This window comes from Pipra filicauda, unplaced genomic scaffold, assembly GCF_003945595.2.
Source record: "Pipra filicauda isolate LSUMZ 115617 unplaced genomic scaffold, ASM394559v2 scaffold45_size4122338_pilon, whole genome shotgun sequence".
Classification (NCBI taxonomy): Eukaryota; Metazoa; Chordata; class Aves; order Passeriformes; family Pipridae; genus Pipra; species Pipra filicauda.
Window position 1 is genome coordinate 3085340 of NW_024104598.1, and position 16492 is coordinate 3101831.

The 16492-nt window shown below is 42.8% G+C and overlaps 1 protein-coding gene across 2 annotated transcripts in view; it reads left to right on the forward strand.

Moving 5' to 3' along the window:
- TPCN2 (two pore segment channel 2) overlaps positions 1-16491 on the forward strand; it is a 55214-nt gene extending 38723 nt beyond the window's left edge. Inside the window, exons 25-26 of one of the 2 annotated variants that reach the window (XR_003542806.2) lie at positions 8793-8920; positions 16041-16491. Coding sequence is in view for 1 of the 2 variants with exons in the window: in XM_039386017.1 (XP_039241951.1) it covers positions 8793-8856 (64 nt within the window). In the remaining variant the exon portion in view is untranslated. Of the gene's footprint in view, positions 1-8792; positions 9920-16040 lie in introns of those variants that run through there. The other variant, XM_039386017.1, reaches the window with a different exon arrangement.
- The last annotated feature ends 1 nt before the right edge of the window (position 16492 follows it).

Below are 16492 nucleotides of genomic sequence, written 5' to 3' on the forward strand. Positions count from 1 at the left end.
GGAATGAATGATTATATATTATTCATAAAATAGTGTTTCAATCATTTTGCCTGTTTCCTTTCCCTCAATTCACCAGCAGAGGGATGAAGGATTTATCACCTACTTAATTTAGCTTGGGTTCACAGCCAAAGTGCTCAAACTGATCTGTTCCTGCCAGGTTTTGTCACTCCCTGCTTTCTGAATGCCTATGGGAGGCTGCAGGCCACGCTGAGCCTGGAGGTACATCCTTTCCAGGTCTGAGTGATGTTCACAGCAGGATTTTCAGGTGTCCCTTTCTCGAGGAGTGTGGCATTTTGAAGCATTATTGTTTTACTTCAGAGCTGCCTTTCTGGAATGTGCAGTTTTAAGCTTTTTAGATCCACCTAATAGTTTCTGTGGGAGGGGAAATGATGAGATAAGGTGACCTGTAATGGTCCATCTTGATCTGAGGGTGATGTCCCTCTCTCCAGCAGCCCTGACTGATTGCTCAGTGCATGCTCAGGGAAGTTCTTCTGCTCTCCTTGCTGTGTGCCCTGCTCAGTTGGGTTCAAAACAGGACTTTGTATTCTGAGAAAGTAGCCAAAGGTGGAAACCTGAGCTTCATGGGAAAGAAAACAGATCCTTTTGGCATCTCAAGATGGGTTAGTTCTTGCAATACCCCAATGCTTTTTCCCCAACTGGAAGTCTGGGATTCTGAGTTCCCACTTGCTTAAGAGTGGTAGAAATTCATCGGCTACTCTGCTTTTGAGCTGTTCTGCAGAAGAATGAATTATTTCTTTATTGCAACTCCACTAAAGGGTCTGAAAGATCTCCTGATTTCAGTGGCCTTTGGTCAGACCTGGTGAGATGCATTATGAAAATAACAGGGACTCTCACTGTGGCTTTTTTGGACCCTAAAGCAGGTTTGCAGATGACACCAAACTGAGTGGTGCAGGTGACACACAAAGAATGAGATGCCATCCACAGTTCAAGACCGGGTTGGACAGGGCTTGGAGTAACCTGGTCCCTCCCCATGGCAGGAGAGTTGGAAGTATACAATCTTTAAGGCCCCTTCCAACCCAAACCATTCCAGGATTCTATGATAAGAGCATATTGACAACATACCTATAACCCAACTTCTCAGATCTTCCAAGTGCTTTGCCACTAAGAAAATGAAGTAAAATTGATGTAAAATTATCAGTAAAAAAATATTTAGATGCTGAACATGTTCAGAAACAATTTTTTTTAATGGTTTTATGGATGTCTTCTTGAGTCTTTTGAAATTTTTCTATATCCAAATATGGACTTTCATAGGAAAAGTTTTGCAAGTGAAATGTTTTTCTAATTGAATTCAGGCAGCTCAATGAAGAGAAAGGAGTGATTGTGAACAGGTATGATTTACTCCTAAGTACCCTGAAAAGATAAACGAGCAAGACCTGAATAAAAATAGAATTTCCACCCTGATTTAATATATCAGAGATGCCTAGAATAGATGTGGGATTCCATTTCATGGTATAAAAATTGTTTAAAATAAATATTTCTCAAAAGAATTGGCAATTTAGGTTCTATAATGTTTTGCATGTTTGTTACATGCTTTCTTGGATTCCTTTTTCAAAGATGGATAAAAAGGATTGATATCACTCTGGAGAGCATTTACTTAGGGCAAAGGCAGTTTCTTTTTATTCTCAGTGACTTGAGGCTGCTTAAGATCCAGGCTGTGTTGTATTAGTACACAGAACAGTAAATAATCCCTGTCCTAAAGAAACTGTAACCTAAAAAGGCAGCACGAGGAGAGAGACATACAGAGAAGTAATGATATAATAAAATAACACGAATTTCAGTGTTTTGTTTTCCTCTTGAGATAAGGTGTGTTCTGGGGGAAACTAAGAGGATTGGTGAAGGAAAGGAGCTGGCTGGACCTTCAGAGGAGTTAAAGGAGGATGGAATGAAGCTGAGGGAAAAAGCTGAGAAAGGAGATGACTCTGAACTGGATGGACAATTCTGAGTCAGAACCTTTGAATGAGCTCTGAGGTGGGAATGCTTTGTTTTCTGTTGAGAAGCACAGGGTGTTTCACATATATCTTTATGTGTATGTGTTGCATGTGTGTACTCAAGAGCAGACATCTGTCTGCATGAGCTTCCCTAGTGGTTTCTCAGGAAGAGAACCTGTTTGAATATTTAGCAGCATTCTTATCATTGTACTAGGCTTTTATTTTTGTCTTGGGGAAAGCATGAAAGACAGAGTGTTTCAGAAACATACCTTTTTAGAACCTGCCTTCCCATCACATACAGTGCTTCCTGTGCTGTGGCTGCAAAGGGAAATACTGCCCCAAGATTCCAGCGTGGAGTGGTGGAATCTCTCATAGTTTGAGGGAATATCTCATAGTTTGAGGGAATATCTCATAGTTTACCTTACTAGGCAGCAGAATATTTTATGGCTGTGGTTTTGATGCCAAGGAGTCCAGCAACAAGTTTGGTTTCCGAGATCCCAAAATCCTTTTTAAAGCTCTCTACTTTTTGTGTCTCTCTTCAGGCACAACCTATTTCCTGGACAAGGTTCTAATATTCAGAAGTGAATTGGAAATATAAGGGTTCTTTTTTTCCGTATGTCAATCGTGTTATAGTCTAAAGTCTTAAAATTTCAATTAATCTCCTCCTCATTCATTGATGGGTAAAAAGAACAGGTAAGTTGGGAACTTCCTTGAGTTTCAAAAACCAAAGCACACAAAGGCCTATTCTCTTTGCAGGAAGCATCTCTACTGAAGTGCTCAGAAAAAAGCAAGGGATGAAACACTAGATTTCTTTTTTTCCTGCAGATTGGAGTTGGGTTTGGAGGTTTTTGTTGTTTTTTTTTTTTCATTTAACCAGGAAAGTTGATTATCGCTAATAATGCCACCTCTAATGTTTCATTGTAATCTTATTTTAAGGAAATGTTTGAGCATTAAGCATTTTTCCCACAGCAATGAAACAATGTACCTTTCCCTGCCAACGATCACATTCACATATATCCTCCCCATCCCTGTAGCTGGAAGGTGAAGCTTGGAATTTTTCCAGGAGCCCAGTGGCCAATTTACCATCATTGATCATTATCAGGAGCCATTTGACTGAGGCGTCTCAGGTATAGCAAAAAATGGTCTTGCTGTATGTGATTTATTATTCAGGTCTTGGGCCCTGCTTGCATTTATAGTTTGCTAAGAAAGCTCCTATGATATAATTAATAGTGCACTGATTAGTTGGGTGGGTGTATGATGGCACAGGGGGGAAGAGTTTGCTGGCACCCACGCTATAAACAGGTTCCCTAATTCAATTCCTTGGCACTAAGTGGAAGTTCAGCTATTGAATTGGATGAGAGGAGGCACATGCCCAGTGCTCTTTTGACTTAAAATCCAGCTCTGCGTCCTCAATCTGTTAAGAAAGTTATTATGAGGTTGTGTCATTTATATTTGATATAATCCTCAGACAGTTAAGTAGAAAGAAACAAAAAAAAAACCAAAAAAAAAAGGGGGAGGGAGTGAAGAAAGAAAGGTCCATCTCATGGCATCGCCTTGCAAAGAAATCAGATTTTTGTCATGTGAAGGTACCTCGTAGTATTTACTACCTTAGGGTTCACCTGTAGGCGAGGTTGCAAGAACTTGTCACGTCACGATAATACGCGAGATGCTGTCAATGCTTCGCACACTGTTTTATTTCTAAAACTAGAATTTCATCCCTGGTGAGATTTTGATTTTTTTGTGTGTGTGTGTGTGTGACAATTGAGCACTTGGGCTCAGCACCGTGCTTTGCATCGGTGCCTCGTTTCGGCGACGTCGCTGGTAAGCTGAGATACAAAACCAGAGGGAGCTCTGAAAATTCAGTTGATCTTTTTAGTATTTTACGATCCACGTAGTGATGCTTGTTGAATTTTAAGTTTTTCAGTTCTGCCTTGTTGGCATCACATATCCCGTATGAGAATTTGGGTAAAGATCGTTTCTACTGAAAGTAAAATTAAAACTGGAAATCTTTCCGTTAGTCTAAGGTTTTATAACAGCTTTTTTGTACCAAGTCTAAATCTGGAGACAGATTTGACTTGTACTTTTAAACAATAATAGCCTCAGAACACTTCTAATAAATGCTGGAGAACTTGTCAGTGCTCAAACAAGTTTGAAGATATTTTAATTATTTGCCAGACTCTACACTGATGGAGTTTGGGCTAGAATGTATGTCTTAAATAGCTGATCAATTAGTATTAAATGCCTAGCAGTTATCCTTATTGTATGTAGTTATCCATACTTTTTTAACATTATCATAACCTATTAATCATTTGTTAACCCTTTATAAACCATTTATAAATGTACCCTGAATAAAAAAAGTGTGACCATTCGGGTTTTTTCTCAAGTTTAATATTAAAGGCAAGTCCAAGGTCAAGATGGGCACAGGGAGGCTTTGGGGAGCTGGTGTAGTTTATATTTTGGCCAGTCAGCTGAGTAACCACGTGGAACTAAAATTAGTAAAGTGTGTGCAGTGAAGAAAGTTCACACGGTGTAATTCGCTGTGGGCAGTATTAGCGTTGATTTACCCAATCTGTAAATGGCATGGGCTGTCTAGACCTTTGGAACATTCCTCAGCTCCTTATTTAATGTAGGAGGAATCATTTCTGAAATTAGCATATAAATTGTCTGGGGTCAGCAGCCCTTTAAAATGGTGTTCTACCCTTGTGTCATGGCACAGTAACTGTTTTAACAAAAATAAATGTCCCGGGCGGGCACGTTCTCATGAAGAAGCTCTTGACTTCACATTGCTAAAAAAAGTGCATAAAGCTGAGAAAATTCATTAAGTTGAAAGTGGGGAAATGGTCAGGATTTGATTTGGGTAAGTGGTATTTATTTAGTCCCGTTAATAAGGGGAAGCGTATTATGATAAGGAAACATCTGGCAGAGTCTGTTCATGTAGGTTTATGTAAGTGAAACTGGAGGCTTTTTGGACTTTGACATAAAATTTTTTCCTTTCCTTGGCCTTCCCACATAACTTTTGTACAGGCCATGCTGTGTGGGGCATTCATTCCAGGGCCTTCCTGGTACCCAGCACAGGGACGCTGCTGAAACGAGGTGCAGGGAACCCCTTGGAGGCAAAGCCTCCTCCTTGGCTCTTGTTCTTTTGTTGGATCTTCTGAAGTCCTGTACTTACTCCTTTCCACTTTAGTTGCCAAGAGTAACATGCAGTAACATGTTCTCTTCTAGGTTATAATTTTCAAGGGAAGATAATACAATATAACGAGCATTCAGGTCATGAATTTGTGTAGGAACTGGGATCTTGCTGTTTAAAAAGAGTGGATGTGTAGCCAGAGGTGAAAAATAAATGACAATATGGTGTGGAAGGTTTATTTGGCATGGATCTGAGATGACCACACTGAGCAGTGAAGCCAGTAAAATCTTTGTACTAGGAAATCATGTGTTCTGAACATGCCATGCACTTTACAGAGGAACTATTCCAGGAATGTTGCTGGAGAGTTTTATATGTTTATTTGGTACTTATTTTTCGTCTCCCTTGCTCCAAAAGCCAGGTGCTTTAATCACAATGAAATCCATTGCCCAGGTCACAGAGAAAAAGAAATGGAAAATAATGTATCACAGTAACTCCTAAAAATGATCTAAAATAACATTTTTATATGCAACTGAATAATAATTTTAAGTTGGGGTATTTCCTTACCTCCGCAGGGTTAAATACTGGATTTTTTACTGAAAATGCCTTATTAAAAAGCTTTTCTTCATTCCAGAAAGGTTTGGCTTGTGGCCAGGAAAGCCTTCAAGATGCTGGATCTTAAATTTGTCGTGGCCCAAGTGTCCATCCTGTATGTCACCCTAATGTTCTGAAGAAAACATGTTTCAAAGCAGGGGGTGAGATAAGTTTTTTTCCTGATTAAATAGTGAAGAACTGTTCAAGAAGGAATAACAAAAAAATCCCGACAAAACAACAAAACCCAGCTCTCCAAAAATAAAATAAGTTGCTTACTTGATGCTAGAGTAGAGTAATTTTGGAAATGCTTTATCCTGTCTTCTGTTCAAGTAGCTTTAAAATTATTTTACGCGTGGGCAGCCCCAGTGACCTTCTGATAGTGATGTCACGGTTAAGCTTGTTGTAGTATGAGGATCTCAAAAAGGCCGTGCCTTTATCTTTGTTGGCTTTTTGTTTTTTTAACTTCAGTTTTATAAAAAAAAAGCTTGTGTGGCCAAACACGGGGGTGCTGATAAACGCGGGTTACGTGCGGCGAGCGGGGTTTGTGTTCTGTGCTACCGCTCTGCCTGGCACGGGGAGGCCTCGGCTGGTGCCTGTGGGCCACAAGCTCGATACAAAACAAAAAAATCACGGTACAAAGTGACAGGCAGATGGCTGGGGTGGAACACGGGAGCCCTGGCTCGTGTTTGTGTGTCCCAGTTGGGGTGAAACGGGTGCACTGAGCCTCCCCCTCCCGAGCTGGCGATAGCGGCTGTTTCGTGACTGCGAGCTTGGCAACCGGAATAAACTTCACGTTTATTCCACAGGCTTTGGAGTGTCTGATCCCGAGATAACCCTGCTCTGAAGTGTCAGAATGTACTGGATGAACCAGTGCAGCCCATGGGAACGTGAGGTGGGTCGTGGTGCTCTGGGACAGGCGCGGATTTGGGGGTTGCTGTGCGACACCTCAGCGCCCGCCGCGCCTCTGCTGCAGCTCCTGGAGAGCTGCCCCTGCCAAGTTTGGGGTGGTAACGGTGGTTTTGACAAGTACCTCTGAGGGACAGGACTTGGGATTATTTCATGAAGTTTGTGCCTGAGTCAGCCCCGATCCTGTGACACGAAAACCTGCTGCGTTCCCTGCAAAGTGTGTTTGTGGGGCTCAGAATTACGTCCTTCTGGTCTGCCTGTCGTAATATCTGCATTTTTTGAGTAGTCCCCAGTGGAAAAGGGGCCTTGAATTTTCCTGTCTATGCTCCTGTCATATTTTGTAGCTTGTGGTGTGACTCCTGCGCCAGGGCTAAGGGTTGCACTCAGTGATCCTTGTGGGTCCCTTCCAGCTCAGCATATCCTGTGATTCTGTGAAAGGATGTATGCTTGTTTTGATGTTTTCCTTTAAAAATATTTCTGCTTCAGTAGCACTTCAAATGTTTGAAGGGTTTCCCCCTCCCTTATTACTCAATTTAATTGGAATTATGGTGCCTATCAAAAAGTATTACTGCAAGGTGACCTGGAAATAATAATTTCCTTTCATCTATACCAAACATTTGTAGATCATTAAAATGTCACAAATAAAAAAGTCTTAGTCACAAAGCGATGGCTTTATATGAGCACAGTAAAATATGAGATTTCATTATATACAAAAAGGCTATGTTTTGTATTCCTGGTTCACAGAGAAAACGTCCAACACATGTGGAATGCATGGCAGGATGTAGGACCCTCTAAGGGCTGTGTACAGATATGTGAAGGGGAAGGGGGGGGAAAGAAAGGCACTGTGGGTCTGAGGAAACGACCCCTTTCAGTAACAAATGGAGCATGTGCTCCGGGTCTCCGGGAGGATTTGTGCAGGGATCTTGCTCTCCATGTGCACACATTCCTCTGAATCAGACAGGTGTTAAAGTGAAATGGTGCCCAGAGGACGCAGCACCCTCCTCTGCTATCAGCAGCCTGACCACATGACGGATCCAAAAGCAGCCAAGCACAACTGCTGAGGGGTTTGCCAAGGGCTTGGATGCCAAATGCTGTGAGAGAGTATCCTTGCCAGCTTGGCACCTTTAGGCCATGTGGCTGCTGCTGGCATGGAGTCGTCATTGTAATGTGCTGGGAAGAATGGAAGCAGAAACTGTCTTAATAGTTCCTTGTGAATGAAGCCCTCTTATTGTTGTGAATATAAAATATTAATTACCTTACAAATGTGCTTGAGAGGCTCTGCTTGGCTTTGGCATCTGTCCAGACCTGCAGTGATGAAATCAGAGGATTTTGCCTCTTGGCAGTTGAATTTATTTATCCCCCCCTGCCCCTCCCCGGCATCGCACTGGAAATAAGAGGGGAACTATTTGAAAACAATTGACATCTGGAGGAAGATGTTCATTGGCTTCTGGGATTTGGATCAGTCCCTGAGCTGGTGCCTTAGGAGTGGATTTAACCAGTGCTGTAATCTTCTGGCACCTGTTGCACTTTTTGGCAGTGGCACAGGACAGCTTTGATTGCACTGGGACTGGAGTAGTGAACATATGTCTAATGCCCATCCCAGAAAGAATGACTTAGTGCCCTTAATGCCTCTCCTATTGTTTTTTTTCCCCCCTACTTTCTCTTGTCTTATTCATCAAGCTGCTGTTAGTAGTTATTACATGCAGGCGAGAGCACCCATCAGCATCTTCAAACAAAGCAGGGATGAAGCAAGAGGAAAACAGGAGCTGGGGGAGTTCTGCCTTACCAGAACTCAGCTACTTTTTGCATTTGATTCTTAGTTGTTTGTCTGGCCCTGAATCTTTAAGAAGTGTGGTAAATAAAGGACTCCAGGAAAAATGATGCACGTGCCAGTGTCTGAGATGCAATCAGAAGAAGAGTATGTTTTCTAAATACATTCATCAAAATAGCCAATTATGTATCTTCAAGAAGGGGATTCAGAGGACCCATTAAAGGAAGTTTCTGCCTACATGTCTCTGCACTGATTGTACATCTGTAAATGGCTGCCATCCAGCAAAGCTCTTAAGTGCATGTTTAACTCTCAGCACAGCCTGGCTACAGCAGTGTTGCTAACTTTGGCATGTGAGCTTTTCTGCTTTTGGGGCATTCACATGCCTAGTGAGAGGCACATGCTCATGTGCCCTTCTGGATAACTGGCTCTTTCTTGTGTCCTACAGGCCCGCAGCCAGGAGTGCGAGCCCAGTTTCCTGCTCCCGTAGAAGGCATGGAAGATGGCAGTAGGGTTGCACATCATCTACAGCTCTGGGGTTTTTATCCTCCTCTTCAACATCACTGAAGTACAGAGGTACTAACTCCTGAGAAATGCTGTGAAGCCTCCCAGTGCTGTGTGTAACTTTACCTTTCCTGATGCCTGTGCAGAACTTAGTGCCCTTTGTTTAAAGTGACTCCAAGTAACTCGTGCAAAACTGTGGCAAAGACTGAGAGAGAGAGGAAAAGCATCATGCTTAGATATCAAACACTTGATTAAAATCCATACTGCTGCTGTATCACAGTTGTATGTGTTTGTACTGAGGGAAAGCCTGGGAACTTGCATGTGTTAAAATTTATCACTGCGTTTGCTGCCTTGTAAAAAGTCAGTCTTGAGAGCTGGGGGGATGGATTAGGTTTGGAGAGAAAGTCCTCAGGTCCTTATGGTGGTTCTTGGAATTACAATTCGGCTCGTTTGTCTAGGAAGTCAACAGAAGATCTTGGGCTTTCCTGTCTACCTACAGATTTCAAGTAAGGTGAACATCAGCTCTTAGATGGCTGATAAAGCTCTTAAATTATAAATGAGAATTTAATTAAATATAATCTAATTGCTCAGATCTCATTCGGTACCTCTGTCAACATGCTCAGTTTAGGGGGAAAAAGAAATATAAAGGGAAAGGAAAAATTCCATCGGTAACAAACAACTGTACCCATAAATTCCAATTCTTACAGTAAAGTCCAAGCAAGCGAACTCGGCAAAATATTCCAGTGTGTGCAGTCCAGAGTCCACTAGGATATTTTCCAGACTACCATCTACATCAGAAATTTGCTGGGCAAAATAACTCTGATTCTCTCCAGTAGCTTCTTGGTATGCCTGAGGTGGGATTCTGAAAGAGGAATAGCTGGCAAGCTGTGTTTTGTTTTTACCTTGGCCAAAGCCTGTTTGAATTACAGGGATCATAGTGCATCTCTGGTCTTTGGAACCTGCACTCATTTATTTTAAGAAAGTTAATTTCTTGGGGATCATAAAAAAGCCAGATGGGGGAAAGCTATCCTGTTGTGAGAAAGTTCTTATCTACTTCATTGAAATAATTGAAAATGGGTTTCTAAATAGTCTGAAGAAGTTCAGTTATGGGCTAAGATCAAATTTTCTTAAAAAAAAAAAAAAAAAAGGAAAAGGCAAGTTTGAGAAATGCTTTAAAATATCTTTGTCCAGCTTTTTGCCCCTGGAGGAGGAAGTGGGAAATTTAGAAAGCAGCACATGTGACAGATGCTGCTCAAGATGCTCAACACATTAGTTAAAGATGCTCTGTGACCATCATGTTGTGAGTAATAAAAGAATGTGAATGGGATGGAAGAGGAACAGTCCAGATTTGCTGTAACCACATCTGTAGCCTCAGCACTCTCACATGATGGTCAACAAATTCCTGCCAGTTCCCGGAGTATTCCTAAACGTATCTGGGCAGTGCAGAGCCACGTTGGACTGGGGAGCCCTCAGGTTACCTCCAAGTAAGCTGGCATGTCTGCAGTCGATTACCACACAGGGATACCAGCAGCAGTGCCAGAAACAGTAAAGCTCTGTTACTGCCATACATAGTTAATTAGCTCGGGTGTCGCAGCGAGCAAACACAGCTATATTGCTCCTGGTTCTGCACTAAGTTAATTGAGGCTGGCTTGGGGATCTTTGCCCCAATGTGCAGTGCAGACATACCCAGGAATGCACTCCTATTGTTGACTGAATACTGTATTTTCACATAAATGTGGCAGGAATATAATTGCAGGGTGGAAAAAGAAGGCCAATATACATTCGCTTCACTTTAGAAACTAAATTAAACCTTTGACTTAACTCACTTCTATACCAGCTCCCTGCAGGCATTTCTACAGGCTTCATTAGAGCCAACCTAGAGGCCATGGAAAAGGTCTTACAAAAGACTAGCCAGGAAGCCAGTCACAGCCCCAGATCCTGCTGCTACAGAATACAATCTGCCTCTTGGCACCTCGGGCTTGCAGCTGCCAGGCACTCTCCTTATGTGGTCACTGGTGTTGGCTCGGAGGCTGGGGCAGATAGACGAGGAGGGCGAAGGGGGAACACATTCATCACTGCCAGCAGCGAGGGGAGGCAGTGCCAAGTCACTATGTAACCAGGCACATGTGCCAATTTGCTCAGTAATTGGATTGCTATTTGAAAAATTAAAGTGGTGTCTAGAAAATTCTAACCTCTGCGTTTACGGGGGACGGAGTTCGCGGCCGAGGGGGCCGAGGAACAGGAAGAGTGTTGGGGGGGGGGATCAAGCGGAGGTGTTTAAGGAGAGCAAATGTAGGAAGTAATTCGATGACTTTCCAGAGTGCTGCAGCAGCCTCAGGAGCAGCCCCTCTGTACCAGAGAGACAAAGAGCGAGACACAGTGCAGTGGGAAGCTGTGACATTATGGACAAGCCGTAACCCGTCGCTTACTACGGAAAATTAGCGAGAACTTGTCAGCTGAAAGCGATTTGTACAAAGGAAACGTAATTGGAAGGCCAGGCTTGATATACTTCTGTAATTAATTTTTTCCCTAAGAAGAAAAAAAACCTGTTAATGGGCATTGTTTTATCTTTTCGGGGTTTTTTCAGAGCCTGTGAATTGTTGCTTCTGTCTGCTGTATACGTTGCTCTCAAATACATTCGGTGAACAAATCCCATGTGCTGATATTAAGCATAAATGATACTGAATTATCCAGCTACAAAGAGAGTTTCTGACTCAGAAATCTGCTTCTGCCACAAATCATTTCTGCTCCCACTGAAACCAAATTCAGACTTTGACTTCAGTGGGAGCGTAATTACATCCAAAAATATAGTTACCTAAATAGTCCTTCAGGCATTTCATTATTCCTTGCAGTTGAGCTCACTGGCCACCCTTATTCAGCTGAAAACTTTGAGCATATGGAGATGATAGATTATAAATTGTTCCTAAGATAATATTTGTAGTTTAAAGTATAGTCCAGTTGCTAGTAGCTGTATAAAAGTGGTGCCTGTGTTCTTCATCACTGTTAAGCGGAAATTCAAGCTGGAAGCTCTGTCTTTAAAATAATAAAAAGTAAAAATCTATGGACTCATACTGAGGAAGAACTATTTGGAACCTCTGTGAAATGTCTGATTATTTCTCATGCACTCAGTCCCGGCAGAATGAGGTTAACACATGTCAAAGCAAAGGCTAAGGAAATTTTGGGCTGCATTTCTGCCCCTAGATGGAGTATTCTGCACACTGGGTTGGGTTTTTTTATATATATTTTGGGAGAATGGAGCTGTGTTAGAGGCCTTGAAATGCCTCTTGTTCTGAATTCCCTTTACAGTGTATCAAGTGCTGCCCGCTGGGACTAGGCTAACTGGGTCCCAGAGATAGAAGAGAAAAATCAAAATAGGGTTTGCTTGTTCAGTTGATCAGATACTGTAAAGACCACTGCACTTTCTTAGTGTCTCCCATTTGTTGGTTAGCGATAGATATATGTGTTAAAAAGCAAGAAGCCTCTGCTTAACAAGGTGTCACTAATTACTATGAAACATCTGATATTTGCAGCTTGCAGTGCCGAGTATTTCCATGATTTTCGTGGTATTCCCTTCTCTTAGTATGCTGGGAATGCCATGGTAACCTTAACCACTGGTAAAACATTTTAATAGTGACCACTGTAATATAGTGGTTGTGTGCAAACAGCATGCACCATTGCTTCAGAGGTGTTTGGAACACTTTGTTTTTGTCACAATTGGAGTAAAATGTTGCCAGATTTCAAGAACTGAATCCTAAACTTGCCAAATGGGGAGCTGGAAGTGAGGTCTCCTGTTCTCCAGCTTCTGTCTTTGATCACCTCTGGAGTTTCATTGATACATTCCTACCCAGCACTCACACGCTTAGTGAACCATGGCTCCAGAAAGCAGGGAGTTGCTTGGGAAAAGCACTTGGCTACAGACCATGTGTTCGGAGGGGGTGGATGGGTGTCAGATTAGAAGCCAGCTTTTGAAAAACCGAGATTGTTTTGTATGTGTGAGAGAGAATTCAGCTGTAGGCTCTTAGCTCAGGTATGTTCTCATGTGGGCTTCTGCTTTGGCCCACTCCAACATGAGGGACCAGCTGCAAAGTTTGTCCCTGGACTGGGAGCTGAATTCCTGCAGAATCCAGGATTTTAGTTTGGACCTTTTTAGATATGATGTAAATGCCAGCAGCTTCCTAACAACTGTTCTTGAAGCTCAGAGCAGAATGTAGAGCAGACCGTTGTAAGTTAGGGGACTGCACAAGATATCCCTTCTCAGAAGAGAAAGGAAAAGCCCAACAAAACCTAAACCATCTGACTAGAGTCCTGAGAAATGCTTTCCAGCTTTCAAAGAAAGAAAGGGTCTTAATTCAGATTTGCCGGAATCGTCTAATTAGTCCCTTTAATGCCATGCACCTTATAGTCTGTGCCACCGGATTCGTCCTATAAATGAGACGATGGGCTAATTCATCTTGGCAGCAGTAAACAGACCTTGTGATTGTCCCCCTCACAAACACCGGCCTGATTTTAGGAAAATGCTTTGACCAAGCCTGTGTCCCTGCTCCCTCCCCCGCCGGCCCCCCCCACGCCCCCGCCTTTTCTGAGCGCTGCCTGTGCTTCTTGCCCTCCTTCTTCCCCACCAACCCAACCCACCCCGTCTCACACACAGTGACATACCTCACACATTTGCCACTGCTAACAACAACCTGTCAACTCTTTCTTTGCACCGTGCTAGGCGCCTTTTGTTTCTGCAGCCCAGCAAGCCTTGCAGCTGTTGTCCGAGGCCTGCTCCGACAGCCTGTGATCAGTCAGCTGCAAAATCCTCCCTGAACAACTCGGTATTCACAGCTCTAATCGGGCCAGCGGACTGTTTCCTCCTCTCTCGCAGTAAATCTTTATCACTTGCGCTCTGCTCGTCAGTTCGTGGCGCCAGCTCTTTGGGCTGCTCTATCCCTTTCCCATACTCTGCTGGGCTGTGTGCTCTGAATGCTAACTCCAGCCTTGTTTAGACTCTGTGCTGCCTCAGTGCTGCAGTCCACATGTTGGGAAGGTCGGAATTCCTGCCGCCTCCCTGTCTTTCGGGCTGTGAATGCGCGTGGGGTTCGTATCTCTGCGAAGGTGAAGATATCAAAGGCTCCCTCCCTCCCTCCCTCGGCCCGTTTCATACTTTGTCCATATAAGTTCGTTCTGTGATTGTCTTTCTGTTTCCTCCCAGCAGCCCGTCGTGCTTCTGCTTAAGAGCTGTCTTTGGTAAGAAGGTGAGGGTGAGCTGCCCAGCCTGGGGAAGCTGGTGATGGCAAGGGAAAGCCTGGGGAAACTGGCACAAGCCTTAATTTGATCACATGCCCAGGGCTATTAACCCTCCTCCTAATGATCCCCAAGTGGATGGAAACACATTTCCCTCCATCCTGTCCCTGACTTGATGCCATCACAGTCTTTTAAAGGGTTTACATCAAAGATGTTGAATTGTGAAGCAGATTTTTAGGAAAAAAAAGGATTGAAGTTTTCTTCCTTAGTATCCCGGATGAGTTGGGGAGAGTCCGTGGAGAGTTTAGGGTGAGGTTTCTGTCAGTGTGGAGTTGCTGAGGATTTACGCTGGTGGAGCTGAAGGCACAACTTTATCTGTGCCTGTTGCTGCCTATGATACAGCGTGGAAACCCCTCCTGCCTCCTCTGTGTTTGGGCCTGGGATTGTAGATGGCAGCGTAATTAAAGTGCAGTTAAACAGCACATTTTGCAAGGAGACTCAACTAGATCTTAAGCAAAGCTTGCTGGAGATCACTTTAAAGGGACAAATTATTCAAGACAGCGAAGGTTATTTCAGTTTATAAGGAACCTGGGAAACTTTTGTCTGAACACTGGCATGAAGACCAAAAAGTAGTGGGTTTTGGTCTTGTCTCTGAAACTGAAAAACCCATTTCTCTTTCTGCATCAGCTTTCCTTCCTCACCTTTAAGTCTTGGTTTCAGCTGTTCCGTGTGTGTGTGTGTGCATGTGTATGCAGGGGTGAAGATTAACCAAAGACAGAAATTCCTTGAGGAGTACAGTATGAACTGGCTTTAAAAATACATTGATTCTGTTAGTTTTTAAGAGGCATCTGTCAAATAGATGCAGGTTGGACAATCAGGCTTCATTTCCGCTCAGGCTTTCTATGCCTCAGTTTCTCATCAGTATATATTTGGTCAGATAAGCGTGTGTATATGGGATTCTTACAATTTTGGCGTTGCATTGGTGTTTGAGTCTGTAAGGAGATGCCCTCCTGCCATGCTCCTTGGTGTGCCCTTGATAACCAGCTCCCACTTACTTCCAGGTGGGATGTGTTTTGTCCTTGTGTAAACAGAGCTATAAAATGTATTTTAGGCTTGATTTGGGAAAACAGCTCAGATTTTGCTGGTATTTGCCACAGAAGGGCCTTTCTGTCCCAGTGTGTTCTTCGGTGAACATGTGTGAACAGGATTTGAATGCTGGCTCTTTTTCTGTCCATAAAGGCAGGAGTGAAAATATGATCTTCAGTAGCATGAAGTGTCCCACAAATAGGCTGATTTTACCAGTTCATGGAATAGAATCCTAAAGTAGTTTGGGTTGGAAGGGACTTTTTTTTTTTTTTTCTGTCAAATAGCAAGCTACTGGACATGGTTATTTTGTGACAGGGTCGACTTCTGTTTTATAAAACACTGGTGCTTCACCATGCTCTGGAAGAATGGCATGGCCAATCCACCTGCTGTCCTCTGCACAAAAAGCAGTTGGTTTTGAAGTGTTCCCGAAGGGCTTGATGTCCTTTAGACATCCTTGCAGTTCCTAATTTTTATTTATTTATTTATTTATTTATTTATTTATTTTTAGAAAACTCATGGTGGCTAGACTATACATGTAACCTGATATAGTGGAAGGAAATCTTTTAGCTTTAAAATTACAAAGGAAAAGTCTAAGAATCTGAACTGAAAGTGAAAGGAACAAGGAGAAGACTTTCTCAAAATAACAACAACAGCAATACTTATTAGTGTTATTAGTGTTATTTAAACTGTCCACGTGCCCTGGTTCTCCTGATCTGCTGATGTTTGTGCCTTGAAGTGAGGGGGTTTTTGAAGGATGCAGCTGGTGCTTACCTTGGTATGGTTCTAATTCTGTGGTGCTTGGTGATGGGGGCTTAGGACGGTTAATTAGGAAAATGTCTGGAAGTTATGACATGAAGTTTTTATCTGTTCTTTTCCTCAGGGCTTTGTGCCACAGAGGAAAACTCACGGGAGGCAAATATTCCCAGTGGGAATGTATTGTTCTTTGAAGAATCCTGTCTGAGTTATTTTGTCTTACAGGGGTAAGTTCAGTCTTTCTTCATTTTCACCCAGGCCACAATGAAGACTTTGTACTTTTTTCTGTTTAGTGGGTGCTGGAAGAGGGCTCGTTCGTGGCTCTGGGATGAAGAGGATGAGCAGAATTTGAGAACGGCTTGTCTGTTCCCATTCCAAATTGAAAGTGGACTTGACTTACTTTTCCTAATGCATCTGGATGCAAGTGTTGGAGCAGGATATTTTATTGCTCTGCTTTTTTTTATTTTTAAGGAACAATGTCAACTTTTTTCCTAGCTCCTTCTATATCTGTCTTCTAAGATAATCTCAGACCCCAACATCTCTCTATGTGATTTTTTTTTTTACAGAGTTATGGATAAT